Genomic DNA, 12,496 nt, shown 5'->3' with positions numbered 1-12,496 from the left:
TGTGGTAAGAGCTGTATGAGCCCCCAATAAAATGATTTAAAAATAAAAGAAAGGTAGTGTAAATACAATTTATGTCTCTGAACCCCTCCCACAGCAGATTATGGGTCACAATAGCCCAATCTTGCTTTATATCTACCACTAATTTAATATCACACACCTTGAAAAAAAACTACACTAAACGATATGTACAATGCAAGGTTGACTCACCTTATTAACCTGATTCTCTAGAATAGGGCTAGAGAACACGTGCCTGCGGGCATACAAGGCCCAGGAGATAATCAATACCAGCTAACATCAGATGCCTCACTAAAGAAACAGTGCCCGGCATCATATCAGAAGTGAGTTAATTACATATTTGACCAAATATATAGCAATCTAATTAAAAAACAAAACCAAAATCCAACACTAAAATACTTTTTTAAATCTATTTTAGTTTGTAAAGAAAAACATATTGCATGTCACATTGCACAGTTCAACTCAACAAACAAATCAATAACAATCCTATTAAATCCCCCATAATTGTGGGGTATTTTATCCCTCCGTCCTCACTCCCTCCCTAGGTAACTTCCTGTACCTCCCATCTCCCTGCTCTTGACCCTGCTCTCCTCGCCACCTCCTCCTGCTCTTAAAATCCTATCATTTGGTGTAAAAACCACTTGGCTTTTCTTTTTAATAATTTTCTTGGCATATACTTCACATATCACGCAATATAACCAATCAATCATATTAAGGAGATTTGTACAATCATCATTATGAATTTCAAAACAATTTCTTTTCATATTCAATGTTGTTAGCTCCCCATTTCACCCCATCCTCCCCTGCAACACAAGAAGGAAATCATCAATCCAATTACTATCTCTGTAGATCTATCTATCCTGGATTTCATATACAGAAAATCATACAAAAACAAACAGGAAACAAACAAAAATAAACAACCATGACTAGATTAAACATACAAATCCCTCACCAAAAAAAGAAAGCAGAAAATATTAAAAACTGAAAAGACTTTAAAATGAGTCAATAGGGTGATCAAGTGATATGGAATTACATTTTAATCTAACTATATCTTCCAGAATGGACTTTACAATGTTCTCTATCTGATAGCAAGATGATTGACATCCCTCGACTATGTTCGGAGGGGATTCACCAGAGGTTTAATCCATGTGGGGACGGCTGCAAATAGATTTTGGGCTTCTACTGTCATCCATAGCCTTCTGAAAACCAGGTGTTCATAATTTAACTTCTGAAACAACTCCCTCCTTTGGATTTGAATTGCACTACTTACAATCTTTGAATCACACACGTTGATGTACTTCTTCCATGTGGACTTAGTTGATGCCTCACTTAGATGGCTGTTGGTTTCAAGACAAGCATTTAAGAACTCAGACACTATTCTTTCCAATAGCCTGGCACCATCTGCTTTCTTCACCACACATTGCTATAGCATCCATATTTTCAGTGATCTCCTCATGAGGGTGCGCATCAAGCAGGCCCATGTCTTAAAAATTAATTGTTCTTAGACTGAGGCTAGAATTAAGTGTGAGCCACAGAATCATTCCTACATCTATAGTGTGTGTATACACACACACACACACAGATCCACTCAGATATCTATAGTGTGTGTATGTGCACATATACATATGGTTAACTTCAGAGATTTCATTATAATTTTATGGTAAAGAATATTATAAATCTTTTCCTGGGGCATAAGGTAATTCTATTGATCGTGCCATTAACTTAAGTCAATGGTATAGAACTTACAACACTGTTGAGGAAAGGACCTTGTACAAGTATAGGCCAGCTTCAGACTGCAATACATGAATTATTGACTTGTACAGATTGCATTCTTAGGTGTCTGGACATTTTTTACACAAACAATGGAGGTTTGTGATAGGTCAAACACATTTTAAAAAGGCAGCAGTATGTGGACCAGGCTGATACATGTCATACGAAAGAAAGGAAGGCACTAAGACAGTATATATATAGTTGACCTGGGCAAAGTAAGAGATCTAACCAAAGACTGCCAATTTGATAGTCTTGGAATGGCAAGCATCTGCTTCTTTTCACAGTAGGGTGTTTCCGAGCAGGTTAATCCTTAAGTTGACAATTTGGTATGGCCTGTGAATGATACTATAAATATCTTCCCTTGAAGAAAGAAGGATCTCCAACCCTGGTCTAGAGAAATACTGCTCCTCATCAATTGCGCTAGAGGGAAAAATTATATATCACCACCCCTTCCCAAACAAAACAAAATTACTTCAAATCATATGCAGGTACAAAATACTGATTAATGGCACCGAAACTGAAAAAAAAAATGCTAATTAACAGAAACTCTCAACAATATGTGGATACGGTCACTTAAGTAATGTTTCACAGAATTTTTAACTAATTCTCCCTTTCTGTCAAACACAAAAATATGGATTATGAGAAGACATTTCTTTAAACAAGAGTTCCCATAGTGCATTGGGAAAATCTGCTGCACAAAACCTCTTTAAAGTGTTGAAGAGCAGGCATGACACTCTGAGGACTAAGGTGTGCCTGAGCCAAGTCATGGTATTTTCAATCACCACATATCCATGCAAAAGTTACACCTTGAACAAAGAAAAATAGGTGACTTTGAATTATAGTGCCGACAAAGAATAGTGAAAATACCCTGCACAACCAGAGGAACAAACAAATCTGTCTTGGAAGAATTACAGGCAGAAGCTTAGAAGCAAGGGCAATGAAGTCCTTGTCATTGTCAGGAGAGACCAGCAGCTGAAAGGTATACCATGCTTGGTGAAGCAGGAGGTGGTGAAAAGAGGAAGACCCTCAATGAGATGCGCTTGGTACAATAACTGCAGCAACAGGTTTCAATCTCACAACTGTGAGGAAGGTGAAAGACTGGGCAGTAGTCTCTGGCAACAAAGGGTCGCTAGGAGCAGGTAGTGAGGTTGTGGCACCTAACGTCAAAATAGAGATGTCAAGGTTAACGTATCTAAAAGTAACTCAGTTACAGAACTCTAGGATAAAAGAAAGGTATCATTTGAGCTTATGGGCACTAACAAGGAAATGCCTGAATAAGAATAAAATCATACCCTTAAACTGCAATAACAATGAGCAAGTATAAAAGAAATATTCTGTATCAAAGCACAACAAACTTGAAAACCAATGACAACTCTAAGAATTTCCAATTGTAATGCTGATAACCCAGATAAACAAGTAATAAGTATATCTAGACTTTCCATACCTAAGAACATCTATTTCATCTTTTAGGGCTCTTGTTTCTTCAGCGAGACTAGTCAATTCATCATTCCTGTGTTGAAATTCAATTAGCTGCTTTTCAAGTTCTTCACAGTGAACACGGTAATCATCCTTTGCAGCTTCAAGCCTTATATTAAAAAATAAAAACAAAAATATTAATAATGAAATTAACACAATTTCTTTTCCTAGTGAAACATGAACTTTCTAGCAAGATATACTTGGGGAAAAATGTTACTTATAATCCTACATTCAAAAGAGTAAAGGCTACAAAATATATGTCAGGAGTCTTAGCTTTGAGATAGACTTGAGAAGTCAGCACAATGTTCTGAATTTTCATTTTCTGAAACATGGTGCTTGTTTTTAAAATTTTTATATTTAAATAATTTTATTAGGGGCTCATACAACTCTTATCACAATCCATACATACATCAATTGTGTAAAGGACATTTGTACATTCATTGCCCTCATCATTTTCAAATGATTTGCTCTCCTCTTAAGCCCCTGCCATCAGCTTCTCATTTTCCCCCTCCCTCCCTGTCCCCCACTTCCTCATGAACCCTTGACAATGTATAAATTATTATTTTGTCATATCTTGCATTTTCCGATATCTCCCTTTGCCCACTTTTCTGTTGTCCATCCCCAGGGAGGAGATTATATGTAGATCCTTGTAATCGATTCCCACTTTTCACCCCACCTTCCCTCCACACAGTGCTTGGTTTTTATCATTTTAACTTCTGATTATGAAGATAAAATGGGTAAGATACATATGTAAACTACTCAAATATATAAACCAAAAACCAAACTCACAACGGCGGATTCTGACCAAACATAAGGTTTCCAAGGCTGTACATTATTGTGGGAGCACACAGTCTCGTCCTTCTCCTGCAGAGCAGGAGGTGGGTTTGAACGGACACCCTTAAGGATAGCCGCCCAATGCCTAGCCCACAGCACCACCAAGGCTAAGAATGACTACTGCAAACCCTAGAGCAACAAAAACTAAAGTAATAATTCAAATAACGCACTGAGGAATTATTTGATTAAGCCAATAGAATACAAGAAAAAGGAAGAACAAAAGACTATGAGACAAATAAAAAAGCAAAATGAGTAACCTAAATGCAACAATTACATAAAGGCCGATACGATCAAGGCATAAAAACAGCAAAACGAGAAAAAAAAAAGAAAATGATTAGGGCAAAGAATGTACAGATGTGCTTTATACAATTGATGTATGTATATGTATGGAGTGGGATAAGAGTTGTATGAGCCCCTAATAAATTGTTTAAAAAAAACAGCAAAGCTTAAATATATACTTAAAACTTATGGAAGTAATCAATTCATTAGAAAGACATTCATAAATACATACACACACGATAACAGCATAAAAATAAAAGGAGCCTTGGGGGTCCTATGGGTTGGTGTTAGGCAGCTATTCAAAATGACCAGCAGCTCTGTCTGCAGGAGAAAGATGAGACTGTTTGCTCTAGCGAAGAATTAGTCTCAAATTTTTATATATGTACCAATGTGAGTCAGGCTTCACTTGCTGGCAATGGTTTGGTTTTGGTCAAAATACACAAAACAAAAATTGACAGCAAAGGTAGAAATACACAAACACAAATCATTGGTGAAGCTAGTAATACTAGCCATTCACTCAATAACTAAGGAGAAACAAATGGTTAAATACTCGGCGATTAACTGATAGCTTAGCAGTTCAAATCTCAAAAGCTCTGTGTGACAAAGACTTGGCAATCTTATCCCACAAAGATTACAGCCTAGCAGTTCTACTCTGTCACATGGACTTGATGAGCCAAAAAAAAAAAAAAAAAAAAAAAAACCCACCTCAACAGCAACAACAAATAAAAAAATCAGGAAATTATAGGACACATGAACAATATTAGCCAAATGATCTTCTAATTGTCATGTATAGAACACTTCAACCACAAATTATTGGATACAAATTCTTTCATAATAAAATATATGGTTACCCATAAAAGAGGTGGGCTCTCTGAGATAATGGGGGGGGGGAATAAAGGGGAAAAAAAGAGGAGTGCTCTGAAAAAATATTTTAAAAAGACAATTTAAGGAAGAGAACATATGAGAGACTTGATGGATTATGAATGATATATCAATGGCAAACAAGTATGTAAAGGAGCTCAGTTCATCACTAGTTGTCAGAAAAATCAAATTAAGGCAACCGTTAGATATTTCTAAAGGAGCCCCGCTGGTGTAGCGGGTTATGCCCTTGGCTGCTAACTACATGCCCAGCAGTTTTCGGTTCCCATAAAGACTTACAGGCTCAGAAATCCAAAGGGGGTAGTTCTGTCCTAGCCTACAGGGTCGTGAGGAGTTGGAATTGACTCAGCGACAGTGGTGGGTTAGAGAGACTGGTCAAGTCAAATACTGGTTGGTATAGAGGCAGTGCAACCTGGAACTCTCAAACACTGCCCATGAAGACATAAAATGGTAAATCCACTTGTAAAATGTTTTATCAGTATCTTTCAAAATTAAACATAGACTGATTGCATGTAACGCCAGCACAAGTTACTGACCATGAAAAGTGAAATAGGATATTTACAAACACTCTCCAAAGCTCACACCAGTTTTACTTATATTAGCCCTAAACTGGAACCCCAAGTGCCCATAGAAAATGCACAAACAAAATCTATAGAGCAATTCAGAGATGGGGCGAGAAAAAGGAATAGCTGATACATTAACAACATGGCTACACCTCACAAATATACTAAACAAGAGAATAAGTCATCAAAAAGAGTTCATTCTACATAATTCAGTTTGTGTCAAATTTAAGGACAAACCAAGAGGACCGTGGAAAAACATCAGAATAATCAATTGGCTTCTAAAGCAGTGTTTTCCAAATTGGGTGATACAGTCTCCCTGGGAAGCCCAGGATAATCCAATGGGCTGCAATATCATATTCCTACACTTCACTCTAGATTGTGAGCTATAGTGTACATTTTTAATGGCCAAGGAAGCAATGAGACAAATCGTCTAATTTTGTTCAAATTACTCTGAGGTCACCTTTTCAAAACCACCAGCAGTTCCATGGAAGAAAGACAGGGCTTTCTATTCCCGTAAAGAGTTAAAGTTTCCGAAACTCACAGAAGCAGTTCTACAGGTGTCTAATAAGGTCACTAAGAATCGGCATCTACTTGATGGCAGTGGGTTGGATTTATGCTGATTATTTAAGCAAGCAGTCTTGCTCTTAGGAAGTACATAATGTAGTATGGAGGAATACAAGTCAGCAATTGGTGGAAGATAAGGATATCTCCAGCTTACCTTTAAATGCTTCAGGAAAAAAAAGAAATGCATATCTGTATGAATATATACATAATAAAATATATAGGGATGTCAAATATATACATAATTAAGTATATAGGGATAATGTTAAATCTGAATAAATAGTATAGTTTTTTGAACAATTGCTTGCAACATTAAAAAATTATGTCATAAGAATCAAGATCCACTGCTACTAATCCTAGTTCAACTCATAGTGACCCTATATAGTTTCCAAGGTTATACTCTTTATAAAATCAGATTGCAACATTTTTCATCCATGAACCAGCTGGTAGATTTGAATCACTGACCTTTGGTTAGCACCCAAGGGCTTACACAATGTGACCACCATGGTTCCTTATCTCGAAAGAACTACAACAAGAGTGTAATTAGAGTATGGGCCCTTAAACATGAAAGGATCGGTGGCTAGCATGCAACAGATACAATGTTCATTCAAAGTAAGAATGGGAGCATTCAACAATACTTTTAAAGAATATAGAAAAGTAAAAATAATCTCTTTTAATATTTACAGTCCCCATCTATTACCACCCCCTCTTCATCAGCAATCACACCCTTTAATCCAGTCCTGTGAACTCTATTAGAATGAGTTCTTTTGAAAATGCTACCTGAAGTTTTCTTCCTGTAATTGTTCTAGTTGCAATTGTGCATGAAAATACTTTTTTGCAACCATTGTATTTGGATCATCAAAAGATCCATCCAATTGGTCAAGCTTCTCATTCATCATCTCATTCTCAGAAACCAGGGAGTTCTTTTCATCCTGAAGTGCAGTCACCTAAAGAACAAATAAATACATAGCATCAGCATACATAAAAGAAAAAGTTCTTAAGAGCTTAATTCTGAAGTCTTTTGGTCCCTCAGACACCATGATTTCTGAGAATGTCCATGAGGCTAGGTTCACAGAAAAGATATCAAGTAAAAATGAATACATATCAGAAGGAAACTAAGATCCTCTTAAAAATGTGAAGTCTGTCTAAGTTTTAGGAAGAAAGTATTTCAAAGCTTCGTAAATTTGACATACCAAGGAACTTCATAAGTATATAAAGTTATCATTTCAGTTCCATAGTAGAAAAATGTCAGTCATATTCATACATATTCAGAGGACAACCATATTTAATCAGTAGCTGAAAGAAAGGCAGTACTATATCTATTTGTACAGTGAACCTGTTTGCTTATGTTTTCAAGGGCAGAAATGTGTAGGCTTAACACCTTATCAAAAGTCAGCAATTGGATTTATTTGAGCAGTTTCATTGACATATAATTCAAAAAATCATATACTACAGTGGTTTAAAGATATTAAAAGAGTTGTACAATCATCATCACGGTCAATTTTAGAACATCTTCTTCATTCTTGTACTCATTATAATTAACTCTTCATTTCCTCCCAACCTCACCTCTATTACCCTAAGAAACTATTCATCCAGTTACTGTTGCTACAGATTTATCGTGGATTTTAAAAATTAACACTTTGAAACAGGTTTAGTTCTATTACTTTCCCACTTAAAAACATTCTCATGATTTCACAGTTGAGGTTGTGACCAGAAGCTTACATATGATTGTAACATGGAAAGTTACATTAAAAAGGTACAGAATTATAACATAAGCAAATAGATGCATATCCATTTTTATCACAGGAGTATTCATAATAGCAACAGTCCAATGGCAAGAATGGAAAAATATACTTTGGCACATACACACATGGAACATTATTCAACATTAAAAACCAAGGATGAACCTCTGAAATACCTTATGATACGGATGAAACCTGAAGGATATTACACTGAGTAAAATTGGTTGAAAACAAAAGGACAAATAATGTCTGAGAGCACTGCTATTTAAAAAATGTCTAGAATGATTTTAAGACTAAAAGACTGTAGTGATTACTGTCAGTGGGAGGGGGAGAGGACAGAAAGGAGGACGCAGTAACAGGTGCTCGTTGGATACAGGCGTAAGTAATATCTAATAAGAGTGAGATTGGGGGTAAAACTGATGGAAACAGGGCGAGGCAATGGGAACACCTTCACCTAAATCAAAACAAAAAGTGAAAAAAACAACAAAAACCCTGGCTGCCAGACTGTTGTAATGAGGTGGACCACATGCTGCTGCGATGCTGGAAGACAGGGAATCAGTACTTCAAACGCCAGCAGGATCATACACGGAACATGAATTGCAAAGCAGTTTCCTTCCAGAATAAAGCAGAGTAGAAAGAACAACCTGATGGGCTACTTCTGAAAAAAATTAGCAGGAAAAATCATTATGAACAACAGTAAACCATTCTGGGATACAGTGCCACAAGATCAGTTCCTCAGGTTGAAAGGCACCCAAACACGACCAGCTGAAGACCTAACTTCTCAAAACCGAGTCAACCTTAATGACACAGACGGAGCAAAGCTTTCAGGAACCGGATCTGTTTACGTGACGACTCAGAATAAGGAGAAACAGCAGCAAATATTTATTAATAATTGAGACATTATTTATGATGTAGAATGCAAAAAGACTGATATCCCTAAGGCATTAAAAACCTAAATCACACTATTATTAGTCATTTTTAAGCAATCATAAGGTCTACTATCCTGGAATGAAGTACCAACCTGTCATTGATAGAATTATATTCATATGCCTTTAAGAAAGACCAGGTAAAATGACCACTGTTAAAATTTATGCACAAGTCATTAATGCCAATGAAGAAACTGATTATTTTGACCAATTTTTGAAGTCTGAAATTGATCAAATATGAACCCAATATGGACTGGTAAATACTGGCAATGAAAAACAAAAATTGAAAACAAAAGAGGCTTCTTTTCCATACCTGCATATCTAGTTCTTGGCATCTTTGCCTCAGCTCTTCTTTTTCTGCTAGTGCTTCCTGAAGTTCTTCCAAGGCCTTTTTAAGCTAAAACACAAAATGGCCCAATTCTGAGTAATTCACATTTTGACCAAATAGAAAAAAAATAATAATAACTTTTCATACAATATATATACAATGGTATGAGAAATGTATTTTTTAACCAATTAACAAATCACCCTAATTTGTTGGCTCTCTGTGAATAGTACTTGCATATCTCTTTACTAACATTTATGGGTAAGGTCTCACAGCAAGAAAAAAATTACATAAATTCTGTGAAATATTTAACTAAAAAAGTAGTAGAAAAAGCACTGTCTCATTTAATCTTAGAAAAATTTAGAAAGAGCATAGCATACTTAAAGCATAAACATACTTTCCATTGACAACATTTTTTTCTATATGTTTTATGGTTAAGAATCCACACGGCACAACATTGACCACGTCAGTTGTCCTACTTGTAAAAGTCAGAGATACTGATTGCATTCTCTGAGTTGCGCGAACATCTTCATTCTCCGTTTCCTGGGTTGTTCCTTTTCCATAAACACAGCTCACTGCTAAGATTCCTATGTAATTTTTCAAACTGGCATTGCACCTTTGATTTCGAATAAACTTGTATAGTTCTTAAAAGAGTTTAATGCTCAAAGGTTAGTTTTCATTAGTTAAGCTAAAATGCTGTTTGGGTTTAAGACATAGGATTTGGTGGGGGTGGGTGGTTAAAATTTAAAGATTTATCGCGCAGTAATACTTTCAGCAGTTCATCTCTAGCTCTAGAAAGTATGGAGTTCAAGAGAATTTTAATTCTAGTATAGATATTTGCTCTTTTGATCAGGATTCTTCTGTAGAAACTTTGATCATAGTGCTCAGCTCAGTAATGGCACCACTATCTTCTGGCCTTACGTCAAAGGAAGCAGTTGTGCGTGGAGGCCACACACGCCCTATTTTCCCACTATCCCTGGCGAAGAGAGATCAACTGTGGTACCTTGGCTGTCCACTTGCTATTTAAGACCGCAGGCACTATGCAACCAATTAGAGCAGAAGCACTACACATGTTATCAATTCAGTCAATTGGATGTCCTATGAAACCATGACCCTAAGCTTCTAGAGCAAGAATCAAATCTCATGAGGTTTTCAGTCATACATAAGTAACTAGCAATTATTGTCTCTCTTCCTTGTTTTTTTCTCCCGGCATTGTTATAAATGTGTCACAAAACTTCTGCAAATTCAATGTTTGTTTTTTTTCCAGGTGTATAGCCTACTGATAGAAATTACAGTAATCAGCTGTACAACTGTCATCTTAATCAATGCCATTTGAAAAAAAAAATTTGCATTAATTTTCTAGATGATGGGGACATTTAGAAACAATATATTTCTACAACTATTTTTAAAAGGAAAAGTTCGTGAGATACTTACTTCTCCTCTTACCTTATGCCTCAGGGTTATAGATACCTAACAGGGATGTTTTTCCCTTCATGGTACATAGTTATTAATATGACCAGGGAGAGAGCCTTAAATACAGAGTTCTTGAGCTGTTGCTCAATGTCCAGAGAAATGCCAGCGATTGTGATAAAACAGGATTACCTCACTTAGTACAACTAAGGTTAAAGTTAAATTCCGCATTTTAAACAATTCTCGATTGTTAAATTTTATAAACAAATTACCAAATAAATATTACAAGTGCTAGATGCAAATGTAAATCACATTCAACTCAGAGCAGGACGAACTTACATTTCATAGATGAGATGCTATCGTACATGATCCCCTGTTAAGCCACTTGGCAGAGGAACTATGGTCAACATTTAGATGACACACTGAAATACCTACCTGTTGTTCCAATTCACCACCAGTGTCATTTGTAGGAGAGTTCAATATTTCTTTACTCATCAACTAGGAAATAAAAATAGTAAAATTAAGTACAAATAATATTCTTCTTGTGGAAAATAAACATTCATTTGAACGGGGGTAAAATAATTTATTTTCTTGCTTTAATTTGATCCTTGTAACATGATTCAAATAAATATTTTATTACAAGTTTATATTAAATAATACAATGTTCAAGCTCTATATTAGTGAAGATTATAAGAATGCTTTAAATATGTAAATATATTTAAACTATTTTTGTACAGAAAAGGAGGCATTATGCAACTAATAAAATCCTGTAAAATAGTTTTCTTTGCTTATGGTGATATTTCAAATCCAAAGTAATGACAAAAAGTCAGAACATACAGACTGCTCCCATCCTGTCGATACCCTTCTAAATTACGTCCCTTCCAGACTGTTTTCCCTCAGCAGTCCTTCACTCCACTTCCTCTCAACCTTTCAGCCAGATTTTAAGAATCAATCTTCCGAATCACAAACTTTTAGTCAACCAGGAAAACAGCTTTAATCTGGGTTACTCATCTTCAAAACCTAAACACTCTCATAGTTGCTCACAGATCTAAGCTCCTGAGAAGACATTTGATGTAGATAAACAAACTCTGAAATCTCAGAAAAGACTGCTCTGTGAGAAATTAAAATTCCATCTGGACAGAGATTATACCCTATTCAGTTGAAGTTATAAAAAGAAACTGAGCTACACTATGTTAGTTTATCAACTGACTTGTAACGTGTAGAGATTAAAACTAGGTTGAAGGCCTTTTAAAGCATTTTCAGAAAAAGAAGACACCTTGAGCTAAAATAAGTAAAGAGCTGCAAAGGGTAAGTTTATACAAAGAGAAAAAAATAGATTCGTGAGCATTTTTATGTCATTTGTTTAGAATTTTCATGCATATGCGAATATGACACAACTTACCTCTTGAATAGCAGTCATGACCACATGCTGAACAGATTCTTCCAAAGTCATTATATTCTGAATATGTTCTATGATTTAAAAAGAAATCATATCTGAAAAAAAATCTACTTAAGACCCATAGTATATTGACCATCTAATTAATAGAACTTGAAAATTCATTAGAACAGATCATTCTTTATGGAATTATTTTTCCACTGAAGGAAAAAATAAGCTTATAAAATAGTCATAGTAACATTTTAAAATGTTTTCCTTTTTCTTAAAGAAGAAATATTCTGAATTTCTTACAAGGAAGAGGAAAAAATTGCAATTAATCT

General features: G+C 35.6%; 1 protein-coding gene across 1 annotated transcript in view; it reads right to left on the bottom strand.

The window, feature by feature from the left end:
- HOOK1 (hook microtubule tethering protein 1) overlaps positions 1-12,496 on the bottom strand; it is a 73,136-nt gene that overhangs the window by 26,657 nt on the left and 33,983 nt on the right. The window contains exons 6-10 of the mRNA XM_075556912.1: positions 12,183-12,250; positions 11,216-11,278; positions 9,359-9,442; positions 7,158-7,324; positions 3,230-3,370 (exon numbers count right to left, since the gene is read on the bottom strand). Of these exons, the coding sequence (XP_075413027.1) occupies positions 3,230-3,370; positions 7,158-7,324; positions 9,359-9,442; positions 11,216-11,278; positions 12,183-12,250 (523 nt within the window). The remainder of the gene's footprint in view (positions 1-3,229; positions 3,371-7,157; positions 7,325-9,358; positions 9,443-11,215; positions 11,279-12,182; positions 12,251-12,496) is intronic.

This window comes from Tenrec ecaudatus, chromosome 1 (genome assembly GCF_050624435.1).
Source record: "Tenrec ecaudatus isolate mTenEca1 chromosome 1, mTenEca1.hap1, whole genome shotgun sequence".
Lineage (NCBI taxonomy): Eukaryota > Metazoa > Chordata > Mammalia > Afrosoricida > Tenrecidae > Tenrec > Tenrec ecaudatus.
The sequence above is the reverse complement of the archived record's forward strand: the minus strand, read 5'-3'. Positions and strand labels throughout refer to the sequence as shown.